The 15979-nt window shown below is 36.4% G+C and overlaps 1 protein-coding gene across 6 annotated transcripts in view; it reads left to right on the top strand.

Moving 5' to 3' along the window:
* itga7 (integrin, alpha 7) overlaps positions 1 to 15979 on the top strand; it is a 131882-nt gene that overhangs the window by 81168 nt on the left and 34735 nt on the right. For 4 of the 6 annotated variants that reach the window (XR_009824680.1, XM_062037969.1, XM_062037968.1 and 1 more), the window contains exons 2-9: positions 1313 to 1440; positions 1517 to 1596; positions 1675 to 1930; positions 5627 to 5758; positions 11565 to 11772; positions 14758 to 14954; positions 15639 to 15727; positions 15794 to 15921. Coding sequence is in view for 5 of the 6 variants with exons in the window: in XM_062037969.1 (XP_061893953.1) it covers positions 1313 to 1440; positions 1517 to 1596; positions 1675 to 1930; positions 5627 to 5758; positions 11565 to 11772; positions 14758 to 14954; positions 15639 to 15727; positions 15794 to 15921 (1218 nt within the window). In the remaining variant the exon portion in view is untranslated. Of the gene's footprint in view, positions 1 to 1312; positions 1441 to 1516; positions 1597 to 1674; positions 1931 to 5626; positions 5759 to 6165; positions 6274 to 11564; positions 11773 to 14757; positions 14955 to 15638; positions 15728 to 15793; positions 15922 to 15979 lie in introns of all 6 variants that reach the window. The other 2 variants (XM_062037971.1, XM_062037970.1) reach the window with 1 other exon arrangement.

Genomic DNA, 15979 nt, shown 5'->3' with positions numbered 1-15979 from the left:
TGGCACTCAGTATCAAGGGTTGGAATTAGGGGTTAAATCACCAAAAATGATTCCCGGGCGCGGCTACGCTGCTGCCCACTGCTCCCCTCACCTCCCAGGGGGTGATCAAGGGGATGGGTCAAATGCAGAGGACAAATTTCACCACACCTAGTGTGTGTGTGACAATCATTGGTACTTTAAATAATCTTTCAATCTTAGAAGTACATAACCATTGATGTATAGGCAAGTCAATGACTGGACGGCTGGCCAATGACTGTAAAACAGTAGTCTTCAACAGGGTGTCTGTGACCCCCAGGGGTTCCGCAGAGGTACTGCAGAGGGTTTTGTGAAATTTATAGTGGATTAAAATAAGTAAAAAGTTATAATTGTTATGCAAATTTTCTACAAATTTTAATGTATTTAAATACACATTAACATTGATTCAACACACGGACACCCCACTGACTGCACCTTGCAGTTTTAAAAAAAAAAGCATGAGTCATTTTATTGTATTCATGTTGGCTTTCAAAATAGCCTACTAAAATAGCTAAGATTAGCACTTTAAATGCCTGCCAGCGATTGCTGCGCCAGCTGTCAGCTGGCAATTAGCACTCCAGTTGTCAGCTAGCGATTAGCGCACCCGTTTTCAGCTAGCAATTAGCGCACCGGTTGTTTGCAAGTAATTAGCGTGCCAGTTGTAAGCTAGTGATTATCGTGCCATGTTTCATCTAGCAATTAGCACGCCCAATGCCAGCTAGCTATTAGTGTCGTTATACTTTATAATGTATCTTAGTATTGCACAAAAACAAGGTACCTTTAGAACCATCCATCCCTTTTCTACCGCTTATCCCTTTCAGGGTCGCGGGGGGTGCTGGAGCCTATCTCAGCTGCAATCGGGCGGAAGGCGGGGTACACCCTGGACAACATTCACACTTACATCCACACACTAGGGCCATTTTAGTGTTGCCAATCAACCTATCCCCAGGTGCATGTTTTTGGCGGTGGGAGGAAGCCGCAGTACCCAGAGGGAACCTACGCAGTCACGGGAAGAACATGCAAACTCCACACAGAAAGATCCCGTAGGATCAAACCCAGGACTTTCGTATTGTGAGGCAGGCGCACTAACCCCTGTTCCACCGTGCTGCCCAACATTGTTTTATACGGGGTATAGAAGTGCTCTATTTCTCCATCAGTTTAGAGGTCCTTGAACTGGAAAACATGGAAAAACCCTGCTGTAGAGTCCCAGAGTACACAAATCTCGCCATAAGGTTCTTATAGGTTCATCCTCACATTGTCTATCTTTGAAATATGTTGTCAATATGTGTTCCGCCAGGATTCTGGTGGGGGCTCCCCAGGCAGCAGGCCGTGGTTCCTTGCGGGGCAGTCGACCGGGAGCTCTGTTCAAATGTCCAATCACACCCGAAGAGTATGACTGTGAGAGGGTGGACATTGACAGTGAAGGTGAGTCGAAATCCCAATCAGAGTTCTCACAAATCCAGAAAAACGTATTTCATGTTTTGTCCTGATGTCCCCCCAGTGGTTCTAAGCAGAGAGAGCAAAGACAACCAATGGCTGGGTGTCACTGTCAAGAGTCAGGGCATTGGAGGCAAAGTGGTGGTAAGTCGACGCCGCAACCGTATCTCCCGCTTCGAAGGGAATTTTGTCAAACGCCAACACACAAATGTCTTTTGTCAGACTTGCGCTCACCTTTACGAGCTCAGGCAACGTGTGCACCAGTCATCGGAAACACGCGATCCCATCGGACGTTGTTACGTCCTGAGCGAGGACCTGACGGAGCGAGATGACCTGGACGGAGGGGAGTGGAAGTTCTGCGAGGGTCGACCGCAGGGTCACGAGCAGTTTGGATTCTGTCAGCAGGGTCTTGCTGTCAGTTTCACCCCTGATAACAACTTCATTCTGTTTGGGGCGCCTGGGACCTACAACTGGAAAGGTATGGTGGCTCGTGAGGGATTGGGAACAGTTAAAGATGGTAACTAAATTGATAGTCGGAGTAGTCAAGAATGTAGAGTTTTACCTTGCAGTTTACCTGATAAAAATGTAACAAAAAAAAGTATATATCTCTCTAGTCCTACGCATACGTAATTAATATTTTAAACTGCTTGTAAACTGCCCTGAAAAAGGACAATATGGCTTTTAAGTTCTGGTCTCACATACTATTGTATTTTTTTCAACACTGTAATAGAACTTGACCGTTTAAAAGTGTAACTTTAAGGGGGAAATGTTGCCCAGCACCCACCATCCCTAAGTGAGTCAAGAACAAAACGGATAAAATAAACAAATACGAATAAAACGCATCCAAAAACCACCAACAACCCTCCATTTACGTTCTGTGACCTGCATATTAACAAAGCTATAGCTCAATCAATCAATCAATGTTTATTTATATAGCCCTAATTCACAAGTGTCTCAAAGGGCTGCACAAGCCACGATGACATCCTCGGTTCAGAGCCCACGAAAGGGCAAGGAAAAACTCACAACCCAGTGGGATGTCAATGTGAATGACTATGTACTATGTAGCTACATTGTGATTGTAGGGGCAAAGACCGAGGAAGCAGTTTTCTGTAGTAGTGACAGTGCCTTGCTCACTGCTCCTATGACGATATATAATCATGTATTATTTATGCTGATATCGCATCGGAATCAGCCAATACTCAAAGCCGCAATATCAGCATCGTATTGGAAGTGTAAAAGTTGTATCGGGACACCCCTGACACAAACGCCAAGTTCATAGTTTGCAATGAGTTCTTTATTAAATTCAAAAGTGTTTTTCGCCTTCTTTATCAAAGTGCTGGCACTCGCAACTTTCTTTGGACCCATGGTGGCTTATATTGCAGTCAGGAAAGAAAAAGAAAAACGGACTTAGTCATCAACGTGTGGATGTCTGTGTTTGGGAACTCCAAAGCCACAAGTTTGTTTCGTGCAATGTTGGCTGTACGATAACATAAGTAAATATTTGTTGAAAACTAAATCATAGGAAAAATGGGACTGACAAAAATGTTTTATGAGTCATCCTCAACAAACAACACAAATGTAAGCTATTAAAAAATATATAATTATTGTCTAGGCCAGGGGTCGGCAACCCAAAATGTTCAAAGAGCATATTGGACCAAAAAATTTATAAAAAAATCTGTCTGGAGCCGCAAAAAATTAAAATCCTTATATAAGTGTTATAATGAAGTCAACACATGATGTAAGTGTCTATATTAGCTGTATTAGCCTACTATCAAAATGACTTTAAAAGTCGTATATAAGTGTTATAATGAAGGCAACACAAGATGTAAGTGTCTTTATTAGCTATATTAGCCTACTATCTAAATGACTTTAAACGTCTTATATAAGTGTTATAATGTAGGCAACACATGATGTAAGTGTCTATATTAGCTATATTAGCCTACTATCAAAATGACTTTAGAAGTCTTTTATAAGTGTTATAATGACGGCAACACATGATGTAAGTGTCTATATTAGCTATATTAGCCTACTATCAAAAATACTTTAAAAGTCTTATATAAGTGTTATAATGTAGTCAACACATGATGTAAGTGTCTATATTAGCTATATTAGCCTACTATCAAAAATACTTTAAAAGTCTTATATAAGTGTTATAATGTAGTCAACACATGATGTAAGTGTCTATATTAGCTATATTAGCCTACTATCAAAATGACTTTAAAGGTCTTTTGTAAGTGTAATAATGACGGCAACACGTGATGTAAGTGTCTATATTAGCTATATTAGCCTACTATCAAAAATACTTTAAAAGTCTTATATAAGTGTTATAATGTAGTCAACACATGATGTAAGTGTCTATATTAGCTATATTAGTCTACTATCAAAATGACTTTAAAAGTCTTTTATAAGTGTTATAATGAAGGCAACACATGATGTAAGTGTCTATATTAGCTGTATTAGCCTGCTATCAAAAATACTTTAACAATCTTATATAAGTGTTATAATGAAGTCAACACATGATGTAAGTGTCTATATTAGCTATATTAGCCTACTATCAAAATGACTTTAAACATCTTATTCAAGTGTTATAATGACGGCAACACATGATGTAAGTGTCTATATTAGCTATATTAGCCTACTATCAAAAATACTTTAAAAGTCTTATATAAGTGTTATAATGTAGTCAACACATGATGTAAGTGTCTATATTAGCTATATTAGCCTACTATCAAAAATACTTTAAAAGTCTTATATAAGTGTTATAATGTAGTCAACACATGATGTAAGTGTCTATATTAGCTATATTAGTCTACTATCAAAATGACTTTAAAAGTCTTTTATACGTGTTATAATGAAGGCAACACATGATGTAAGTGTCTATATTAGCTGTATTAGCCTGCTATCAAAAATACTTTAACAATCTTATATAAGTGTTATAATGAAGTCAACACATGATGTAAGTGTCTATATTAGCTATATTAGCCTACTATCAAAATGACTTTAAACATCTTATTCAAGTGTTATAATGACGGCAACACATGATGTAAGTGTCTATATTAGCTATATTAGCCTACTATCAAAAATACTTTAAAAGTCTTATATAAGTGTTATAATGTAGTCAACACATGATGTAAGTGTCTATATTAGCTATAATAGCCTACTATCAAAGGCTGACGCAAATCTTTGTTGACAGAAATGTTGTATGTTAAATTTCATTCTACATATTTTTACGACATTGGAAATTATTAGTAAAATGGAGGCTTCTCACAGCATGAGACTACTTCTGGAAATTACCGGCTCAGATTGGCCAAAGGTATAGATGTGTGTGTTCAAGTTAAAGGAAACGGCAGGCTGTCTTCTTCTAAGGGATTTGTTACAATCTTTGCAAGCTGGCTAACGTTTGCTGTGGTCTGGAACAACATGGCACACAAACAACTGTCAGAACTGCAGCCAATATTACATACAGATAATGTGTCATGAGACATGCAAATATAAATTAAATACACAAAGGATATAAATGAAATTAAATGAGCTCAAATATACCTACAAATGAGGCATAATGGTGCAATATGTACATACAGCTAGCCTAAATAGCATGTTAGCATGCACTGACCAAATATGCCTGATGAGCAATCCACACAAGTCAATAACATCACCAAAGCTCGCATTTGTGCTTTCACGCACAGCATAAAAGGTTTGGTGGACAAAATGAGACAAAGAAGGAGTGGCATAAAACACGTCCTTCTGTGGCGGCGGTGGAGAAAGTTGTACGTGTAAACAAACAGCTGTGAGTTCAAGGACCGCTGAAATTAGTAGGACAAAACGCTGTTTAATATAAACAGTGGGATTTCTAACAATTAGGAAGGTTTGTGTCATGTTTGTCCTCTTACAGAAAATATATTAAAACAAAATTTATTTTTTTTCTTCCTCTTTTTTCCATTTTCACACATCTCTGCTGACCCCCGGTCTAGGCTAACGTGATCAATAATGAAAAAAAACTATCCGATATTAAAAAGTCTATAATTGACTAATGATAATATGTCCTAAATTGACTCACTTCCAGGATGAATACAGTCTTGAACATGTCTACAATTCCGCGACTGCAATGGCGTCCTCCGGTGTGTTTCTTCACATGCACAAATGTGTGTCTTTGCCTCACGTGTTTCCATTCCAGGTGAAATGCGCGTGCAGCTGCTTAACCAGACTCTGCTCGACCTCGGTTTCTATGACGACGGACCCTACGAGGTGGCAGATCAGAAACAGCTTAATGCCCAGCTCATCCCGGTGCCCTACCACAGTTACCTGGGTAGGCGTCGCCCTCCCTGCCGCTCAGGAGAGGAAGCCAGGGGCCGGGACTCAGACTGTACCCCCCCACGCAATATGGCCGCCGTGTTACCGGGGCGGACTGAAAATCAATCTTGTTTGGTTGTCACGGCAACAGGGCGACGGCCATTACATTGCGGGGTGCATTCTGAGCCCACCAGAGGGTATACGGTTATTGCAAACTGCTGCTGCGCCCGTCAAAACAAAGCACCAATCAATCACAGCTTGTCTCACAGGCACCCTCCTCTCCCTCCCCCCTTTTCTGCTCTGTTTTCGCTCTCCCCCCCCCAATCCCACCTTACCCTTTACCTCCCACATATGTCACCACCCTGACACGCCACCTGCACCCCGCCCCTGTATCCTGTATTCTCCTCCTGTCTCGGGCCGTAGGGCTCTTGTTCATGGCTAGCCCTGTTGAAGATGCTCTGCTGTACAAAACTCTGGAGCCCTCCAGGAAGCCTACGGCCTTTGAGGATGTAGCTCATAATAGCTACTTAGGTTTGTAAGGCGTGACGTGCTGTTCTTTAGACCCAACTGACCCTCTTCTTTACCTAGTGTTTGTCTAAGCGCCTTTCTTTGTCTTTGTCTTAATTGCACCCGTTGGACTTTTTACTGTGAAGAAACAACCACTTCCAAACATGACAATTTAACATAATTTAATTTAAATCAATTTAATTATAATTTATTTTATTTTATTTTATTTTATTTTATTTTATTTTATTTTATTTTATTTTATATAATTGAATTGAATTTAATTGTATTTTATTTTATTTTATTGTATTGTATTTTACAAAGAACATTAAATGTTAAAATTAAAACAATAATATTAATAATAATAATAATACAAATAATTATGAATACAACTATAAAGGGTTTGGTTTAAAATTGTAGAAAACATTTGTTAAAGTAGCAATAATTTTAAAAAGTAATAATAGTTTATTTTATTCAACGTTTTTTGTGTGTGCCTTTTCTGTGTTTTTCACATTGAAAAAAAAAGGGGTTCTTATACGTAAAAGGCCATAAATAAAAATTATCATATCAATTAGGAAAAAAATTCCATGCAAGTTGTCGAAAAGATTTGTTTCATTAAAAGTAAAAAGTAATGAAATGTGTACTTTAAGAACAAAAATGAGGAAAATACCTATATCTATAGTAGTCTGTATTAAAAGAAAACATATATATATATATATGTATATATATATAAAGTAAAAAGTAATGAAATGTGTACTTTAAGAACAAAAATGAGGAAAATATAATATATATATATATATATATATGTATATATATATATATATATATATATGTATATATATATATATATATATATATATATATATATATATATATATATATATATATATATATATATATATATATATATATATATATATATATATATATATATATATATATATATATTTATATTTATATATGTATATATATATAAATATATATATATATATATATATATATTAAAAAAAAAAAAAATATATATATATATATATATATATATATATATATATATATATATATATATATATATATATATATATATATATATATATATATATATATATATATATATATTGTCGAGGTTTCTGTGGTTTATCCGTTATACAGTGCTCAATACCAGGGTAGAGCGGAATATATGTTAGAAAAAACACACAGGCTATTTCATCCCTACAAGCCTGTTTCACAGGGAAAATCCCCTGGAGAGCTGAAAAACCTGCGAAACAGGCTTGTAAGGATGAAATAGCCTCTGTTTTTTTCTGACCTAAAGTATATATATATATATATATATATATATATATATATATATATATATATATATATATATATATATATATATATATATATATATATATATATATATATATATATATATATATATATATATATATATATAAATATATATATATATATATATATATATATATATATATATATATATACATGTTTGTATATATACATACATGTGTATATACATGTATGTGTATATATATATATATATATACACTACCGTTCAAAAGTTTGGGGTCACATTGAAATGTCCTTATTTTTGAAGGAAAAGCACTGTACTTTTCAATGAAGATAACTTTAAACTAGTCTTAACTTTAAAGAAATACACTCTATACATTGCTAATGTGGTAAATGACTATTCTAGCTGCAAATGTCTGGTTTTTGGTGCAATATCTACATAGATGTATAGAGGCCCATTTCCAGCAACTATCACTCCAGTGTTCTAATGGTACAATGTGTTTGCTCATTGGCTCAGAAGGCTAATTGATGATTAGAAAACCCTTGTGCAATCATGTTCACACATCTGAAAACAGTTTAGCTCGTTACAGAAGCTACAAAACTGACCTTCCTTTGAGCAGATTGAGTTTCTGGAGCATCACATTTGTGGGGTCAATTAAACGTTCAAAATGGCCAGAAAAAGAGAACTTTCATCTGAAACTCGACAGTCTATTCTTGTTCTTAGAAATGAAGGCTATTCCACAACATTGTTTGGGTGACCACAAACTTTTGAACGGTAGTATATATATATATATATATATATATATATATATATATATATATATATATATATATATATATATATATATATATATATATATATATATATATATATATATATATATATATATATATATATATATATTTATATATATATATATATATTCTGGTATATTAGATGTGTTTTTTTATACACACTATTGATATAATATGTATTATACTATGTATTTCTTATTCATAGTATTTTTTGTATTTTAAATAGTATAACATAAACACATATATATATATATATATATATATATATATATATATATATATATATATATATATATATATATATATATGTGTGTGTGTATATATATATACTATAAATAAAAAAGAGGTCCATACTTTCATCATATTCCCATAATTTGGAAGTGTATGCAGGCTGACCACTTCTTTAGCTGTATTGCTACAACTTGCAACAATGTATTAACATATTTGCTAAATACTTCAAATTCTTCATGAAAATTAAACAATTATGTGATTCGCACAATATAACATTGCCTCCAGTCTTCTATAGGTGACGTCAACAGGCCCACATTTTGGAGCTAAAAATGAAAATGTGCTGAAACGTGTTAGAAAACAAGCCTACTTGGTCTATTTTAGAGGACATTTTACCTGTAGACATACTTTTTTGGTTCAGAACTATGAAATAAGTGCCAATTATGTCACTTTTTGTCTTGTTTTGATGGCTGGTTGTCTCTTTTAGCAACATTGAGTTTGTCTGTCGTGTCTTTGTTCGGTCTTTGTAGTCCAAAGTCTGCATGTGGTGTCAAAAAAAAGTACTTTCGGGGTTACTTGGTTCTCTTGTCGCGTGTTGCAGTTTTTGCTTTGTAGATTTTCCAGCGTGCTCACTAACAGGTGGTGGTTCAATTTGTAGATCCGAACTTCTATCATTAATGTGCAGGTATATGTCTTAATGACTCGTCATCTTAACAGGACTTCTTCATGCTTTTAACGTTGGATTGCGGTTCCATTACGTCTCACTGACTGTGTGGATCTCCCCTTAAACCTTCTAACTCGCATACCTTCAGGCCTGGCTCGTCTCCTTGACAACACTAATTCCCATGTGACATTTTATCCTTCATCTGTAACTCACATGCTCTCATTGATCCTGTTATGTTATGACGCACCTGCATGCCCACTCAAAGAGCTTGTCCACACTAGAATTTAGTAGGATTCTGTACAAAAAGTAGTTGTATTTTTACATAGCATTTCATGATAATATTATGACCTTTGGTTTGGAAATCACGGCCACTTAAAAAAAAAAAAAGAAGTCATTGTTAGGATGTTTCTTGGTGCTTTGTTGCAAGGATTTTGTTGTAAAATGCTCTACTAAATTCTCATGGGACTCCTAAATACCAGACACACAGATGTAGCTTTGGGACTATTTTTCTTCTCAGCCAATAACTGAATCACATTCTGTATGGATTTTTCCATTACATTTGCAAAAATAAATAATATATGTTTTGGCTGTATTGTTTAGTGTAGTACATTTTGATTAAGTTTACTATAATTTAAACTACATTATGAATTATACTAAATAAAAAAGCACACTATAATTACTCTATATATTGATACATACACATTTTACAATATATTTTAAACCAAATTATGAATTACACAAAATAAAATAAAATATACTCTAATTTTATACGTACATATATGTTTGTATATATAATATACATAAATAATTTTAGATTTTAATGTATGATAATTAAACTATAATTTATAATATGAATTAAATTATGAATTATACTAAATACAACAAACAATTATATATTAACAGTGTATGCACATATATAGTAATCATAAATAATTACTATATATATATATATATATATATAAAATAGAAATATATATGTGTGTATGTATGTATAGCATTTATGGCATAGTTTTTTTAATTTAGCATAAAGCATAATATCATGAGGAAAATACATATATCAATAGTAGTCTGTATTAAAAGAAAACATAAATAAATACAATATATACAACATATGTATATATATATATATATATATATATATATATATATATATATATATATATATATATATATATATATATATATATATATGAAATAATAAGAATAAATAAGGTCATTTGATTTGTATTCGCTGTTGAGTTGTTCTTTTTTTATTTCGAAGTGTTTTCTGGTATAAAATATGTGTTTTTTATACACACTATTAATATAATATATATTATACTATTTATTTCTTATTCATATTATTTTTTATATTTTGAACATTATTACATATATATATATATATATATATATATATATATATATATATATATATATATATATATATATATATATATATATATATATATATATATTAAATACAGAACATTAAAATACAGAACATAAATATGTGTGTGTATATATATATATATATATATATACATACATACATACATACATGTGTATATATATATGTTTGTTTTGGTTATGGTTTATCTTTAGAATAAAATAAAAGAAGACAATTATATAACTAAATAAATGTTATGACAATTCAATGGAATTATGTGAAACATGTTAAAAAAAATAATATTATTTTGTTGATTTTAATTTAAAAAAAAAAAGATGGCCTTGATTAGATGTATCTTTTAGCCCTAACCCATTTTTAGACTGCAGCCTCAGTTCCCCGCTTTAGTTTTACTGCAACGACCGTGTAGCAAATGTACGCCTTTAAAAGCTGCCATGTGTGGCAAAAGTCACCCCTCCATTTTTTCTTTTATGGGGGTCGTGTTGCATTCCACACCTGCCACCCTGACGCTGCTGTCTTCACCTTTATAGTGGACTAACAAACCCCCTTTGTCCCGCCCTCAGCATGCCTTAGATTAGCAAATGCATGAGCTTGCTTCTGTTTGCACCAGATTGCTGGATATAATGTGTTGTTTTTTTTACACTAATTGATTTATCAGTCACCACATTCCTACACACACACACACACACACACGCACGCACACACACACACACACACACACATAGTGGACAAAAGAGATGCTAGCAAGAGGCTATAAATCGGACTAATGTCCGTCTGGTCTCTGTGTTTACATGCCTTGACCAAAATGTAGATCTCATGTGACATTAGGGGGAAGTCAGTAGATGTTAGCAGCAGACACACAGCAAGGAGCTGGACACAAAATCAATAAGCACTTTAGGCACACATTTCATTAGCAAGAAGATGTGCATGAATCCTAACTGCCCGCCTGTCCTCCACCAGGATTCTCTGTGGACTCGGCCATGGGGATAATGAACCTGGGGGAGCTGACTTTTGTGGCAGGTGCACCCCGGGCTAATCACACCGGGGCCGTGCTGCTGCTACGTAAAGACAACGTCTACCGCCTGGTGCCGGAGCACATTTTCTGGGGGGAGGAGCTGGCCTCGTCTTTCGGATACTCCGTGGCGACCACCGATCTCAACAATGACGGGTACAGAAAGGCTTAAGTCACTTTTTGAAAGCCTCCATAGCAAAGCACATATACACATTACAACATACATCTCGAGGCTTGCAACAGAGGGAAGGGAGTGGGGGCAACGGTGGCAGGCTGCAGCTCTCCAGGCGCTGCCCAGCCGTCCATTACCCCTAAGGGATTCGCGTCAAGGGCGGCATGGCGTAGTGGGTAGAACGGCCGTGCCAGAAACCTGAGGGTTGCACGTTCGCTCCCCGCCTCTTACCATCCAAATTGCTGCCGTTAAGTCCTTGGGCAGGACACTTCCCCCCTCCCCCCAGTGCCACTCACACTGGTGAATGAATGATGATTGATAGGTGGTGGCAGCCACGCTTCTGTCAGTCTACCCCAGGGCAGCTGTGGCTATAAATGTAGCTTACCACCACCAGGTGTGAATGAATGATAGGTTCTCACTTCTCTGTGAAGCGCTTTGAATGTCTAGAAAAGCGCTATATAAATCTAATCATTATTATTATTATTATTATGTTTCACCAAGCGGCATGGTTAAGTTGGCCATGGTTTGGTTCAGCCCAGGTCCACCTTAATCAGGTTTGGTTTTCCATAATGAGGTGTGTAATAGTTGCAACCGTTACGCAACTGCAACGGATAATACCATCGAGTAAATAGACAGATCTCTGACAACTGTGTAGGTAGTATCAGAAGTAGGGACTAAGGTAGGTAGGTAGGTAGGTAGGTCTTTATTGTCATTGCACAAGTACAACGGGACTTTGTTTTCAACACAAACCCGTTCAAGTTTAGACAAACAAACAGTGTACAGGGTTACAGAACTGGAAAGCTGATGGGTCACCACAATGCGCCCCGTAAAAGATGGGAAAAAGGTAAACGCTGGTGGAGGATGAGTAAAAAAATACAATCCAGACTGGGCTCCTAAGGGGGTCCAGTCTGGAGTGGGAAAAAACCTCCATAACAAAGCACATATACATATAACAACATACATCTCGAGACTTGCAACAGAGGGGAGGGAGTGGGGGTTACGGCAGCAGGCTGCAGCTCTTCAGGCGCTGCCCAGCCGTCCATCACCCCTAAGAGGGGTGTTGGATGGGGGTGGGGTATGTGTGTGTGCCATATATTTTTTGTGGATGCATGTGTGTGTGTAAGCCTGCCGCGTGTCTCTAACGATACATTAAACATATGTTCCCTCAAATAACAATTTTAAAAGGTTAAAATTAAAATTAAAAGGCATTAAACACATTAGGCTTTTCTTATTGCACTCAAATAACAATTTAAAAGTGTATTTATTACAAGTAGCCTTCCATAATATAGGATTAGATTAGAATAGAATAGAAAGCTTTATATTAAATGCTTCATGATTTATGTTTGCCACACTTGGTCTGGCTTTAAGAGAAATACAATTAATATTAAATACTGAAAAAAAAACTATGTGGCTAAAAGTACACAGATAAGACATTAGCAGGTAAAACACACATTGTTGAAGATAAAACATAAATTGTAGGAATTTGTTACAAAATTCAGTTGTTTCACTTGCATTAGTTTGCGCTACGTGGGCGGTTTTGACTCTGCTAATATTTAGCATCAATCCATACAGCTGAGTGCACAGCAGGGGAGCTAGTTAACGATATTACCTGTCAATCTGACTGCATGTTATTTAATTGTTTAGCGAAGTTTGAAGAAATTGTAGTTCTTTAATCCAGCCACCTTTGGCGAGGCATGTTTTAAAGCATCACTTGCAGCGCGGCACTTCCGTATTTGAAGCGTCATCGTTATGGATTGTTATGAAGCCCAAAATTCCTCCATATTGCGCTTCAAGCACCCTCTTTATTAACCTGTAAAATTGCCGTTTTTTGCCATTCTTCCTCCCCGACGGTACAAAATGTTGTGACTTTTGTTGTGTTAATAAATGTTATTTGTTTATTTTGTATGTTAGCTTTTATATCTTGTTTTCTTATTGCATTTCCGAGTCTCATTTTCAAGTAGTACATAGTAGACTTTGCCTGCAGTTGCAATTCTAAGATGTTAGATGGCAGAAGTGTATAGACTTCGGGTGTTGCCTAGACAGGAAATAGTCTTTGCTATAAAGTTGAATGTGCCAGTCTTGCCTTTTGTTGAGTTCTAGAAAATGTGTATACTGTATGTATTCTACTTATTACACACTAGCTATTTGATTGCAACGTGCATCTTAGTTGAACTTTTAATTACCAAATTTGGAAGTGTTGAAATCTCCCTATAAAATGGTCAATGCTAATCAGTAGCATGTTCATGGCAAAGCCAATGTAAATTAGCATTAGGCTAGCGCATTTTGGAAAAGTGGAGCCTCACTGTACTTTTGAGCGCCTACCTCTTGCTGTGTTGGCATTGGAAAGTGTAACATTACCTCGAGACAGGCCAGCTGAGTCTGTCTGCAAAAGCCTAGTCTGCAAAATGTTTTGATTCCTCTGTTGCTTGTGCCGTCACTTCACAAGCAAACAATTAATCAAAGTGGCACCGTTTGTTTTAAGTGAATCGATACTCAAATTTGGTCGGTATGCATAAAAGTACTGAATTTGGTCCCCAGCCCTAATCAAAAGCCCATTTCACACAGCCGTTTAGAGACAACTTTTTCCTGGCTTTTGGCTATGTCACTTTTTCCTGTGAAGACATAAACGTAGAGCTGTCAATTTTCTAGATTTGGCAGTAGTATCAGTGGCATAACAGTGGCAGGAATGCGCCTGGCAGCACTCATTTCACCTCCGTTGTATTAGGTTTCTGATGCTGCGGGATCTCTGCATTCAAGAGGCTACTGTAACAAGATGGAAACTAGGAAATTTTCTGTTGACCAATCAACAGGTAGCTTTATGTCGCGTGTCTACCAATCCAACCGACACCACTAAAAAGAGATATGCCGACCATACCAAACTGAACTGAATCGCTTGGTGGTAACTGTGGTACTTCTCCTTAATGTCTTGATTGTGTATTTAAGTCAGTCATCTCTATTTGTGTCCTTAGCTGGACCGACCTGATTGTGGGAGCTCCGAATTTCTTCGATCGCAAAGCAGAGATCGGCGGCGCCGTCTACGTGTACCTGAATCCCTTTGGTCACTGGGATGATCAGGCTCGGCCTATCCGTCTTAATGGGACGTATGACTCCATGTTCGGCATGACGGTCAGCAACGTAGGAGATCTGGACCAGGATGGATATGGAGGTGAAACATGAACGGAGATACTGAACACCGAATACACAATTTTACACATATGTACCTCACAGAATGTACCTCAAAGACTGGACATCAAGGGCCCAATAGAGCTTAGCAGTCTTACCAACCAACATAACATCTGGTGTATGTAGTCATCATGACAGAATGCACCATGGAATCTCAAGAACCTATTTATGGTCATTTTAGCCATTGGTCAGTCTTTTCGTGGGCAGGGTATCAGACTTTATTGAAAATAATCAGACATCTTATCTCTGTGACGGTTTGAGGGTTCAACCTGACTACAATAACTCCAGTGGCTCCCTCCACCGCAACTAAATATATGATCATGTAATAGCTGAGCTCCTGAAATTCGGATGACCTTGTTTTCCCTATTTCGGAGCAGATCAGCAACATCCTTCAACTTCCGTACAAAAAAATCAGATCTCCTTCAAAACTGACATGAGAGTTGAAGGTCCCTGAACTAGATTGCAGTGTCTCTAGTGGCGGTCTCCCAACTGCCAGAAATGTATACATAAAATAACTACGCCCTCCGGGAGTCTAATAACAATGACGAATATGTAATATTAATGACCAAAATGGAGCCACTAACTAAATCTTGCTTAGGGCCATACAGAGCCTAACACTTAAAAAACCTATATGAACGAAAACACTCAGCGTCTTATTTGTATCTAGATATCGCCGTTGGCGCACCGTTTGATGGAGACGGCAAGGTCTTCATCTACAGAGGTTCGGATTCTGGGATTGAAACAAAACCTGCTCAGGTGAGCTGTCAGGATAAACAAGAAATAACAAGAACAAGGAGCAATCAAGGTTCCTTGCACCATCAGGTTCTGGATGGCCGAGACTTTGACGTGAAGCGTTTTGGGTACTCCATCTCAGGTGGTCTGGACATAGATGAGAACCACTATCCAGACATGGCGGTGGGGTCGCTCAATAATTCAGTGGTGCTCTTCCGGTAGGAAAAATACATTCTGGTGAATCTTTTGACATACCTGAGCTTTGCTGATCATTCC

This window comes from Entelurus aequoreus, linkage group LG26 (genome assembly GCF_033978785.1).
Source record: "Entelurus aequoreus isolate RoL-2023_Sb linkage group LG26, RoL_Eaeq_v1.1, whole genome shotgun sequence".
Lineage (NCBI taxonomy): Eukaryota > Metazoa > Chordata > Actinopteri > Syngnathiformes > Syngnathidae > Entelurus > Entelurus aequoreus.
Note: the sequence above shows the minus strand (reverse complement) of the source record. Positions and strands in the feature narration are given on the sequence as shown.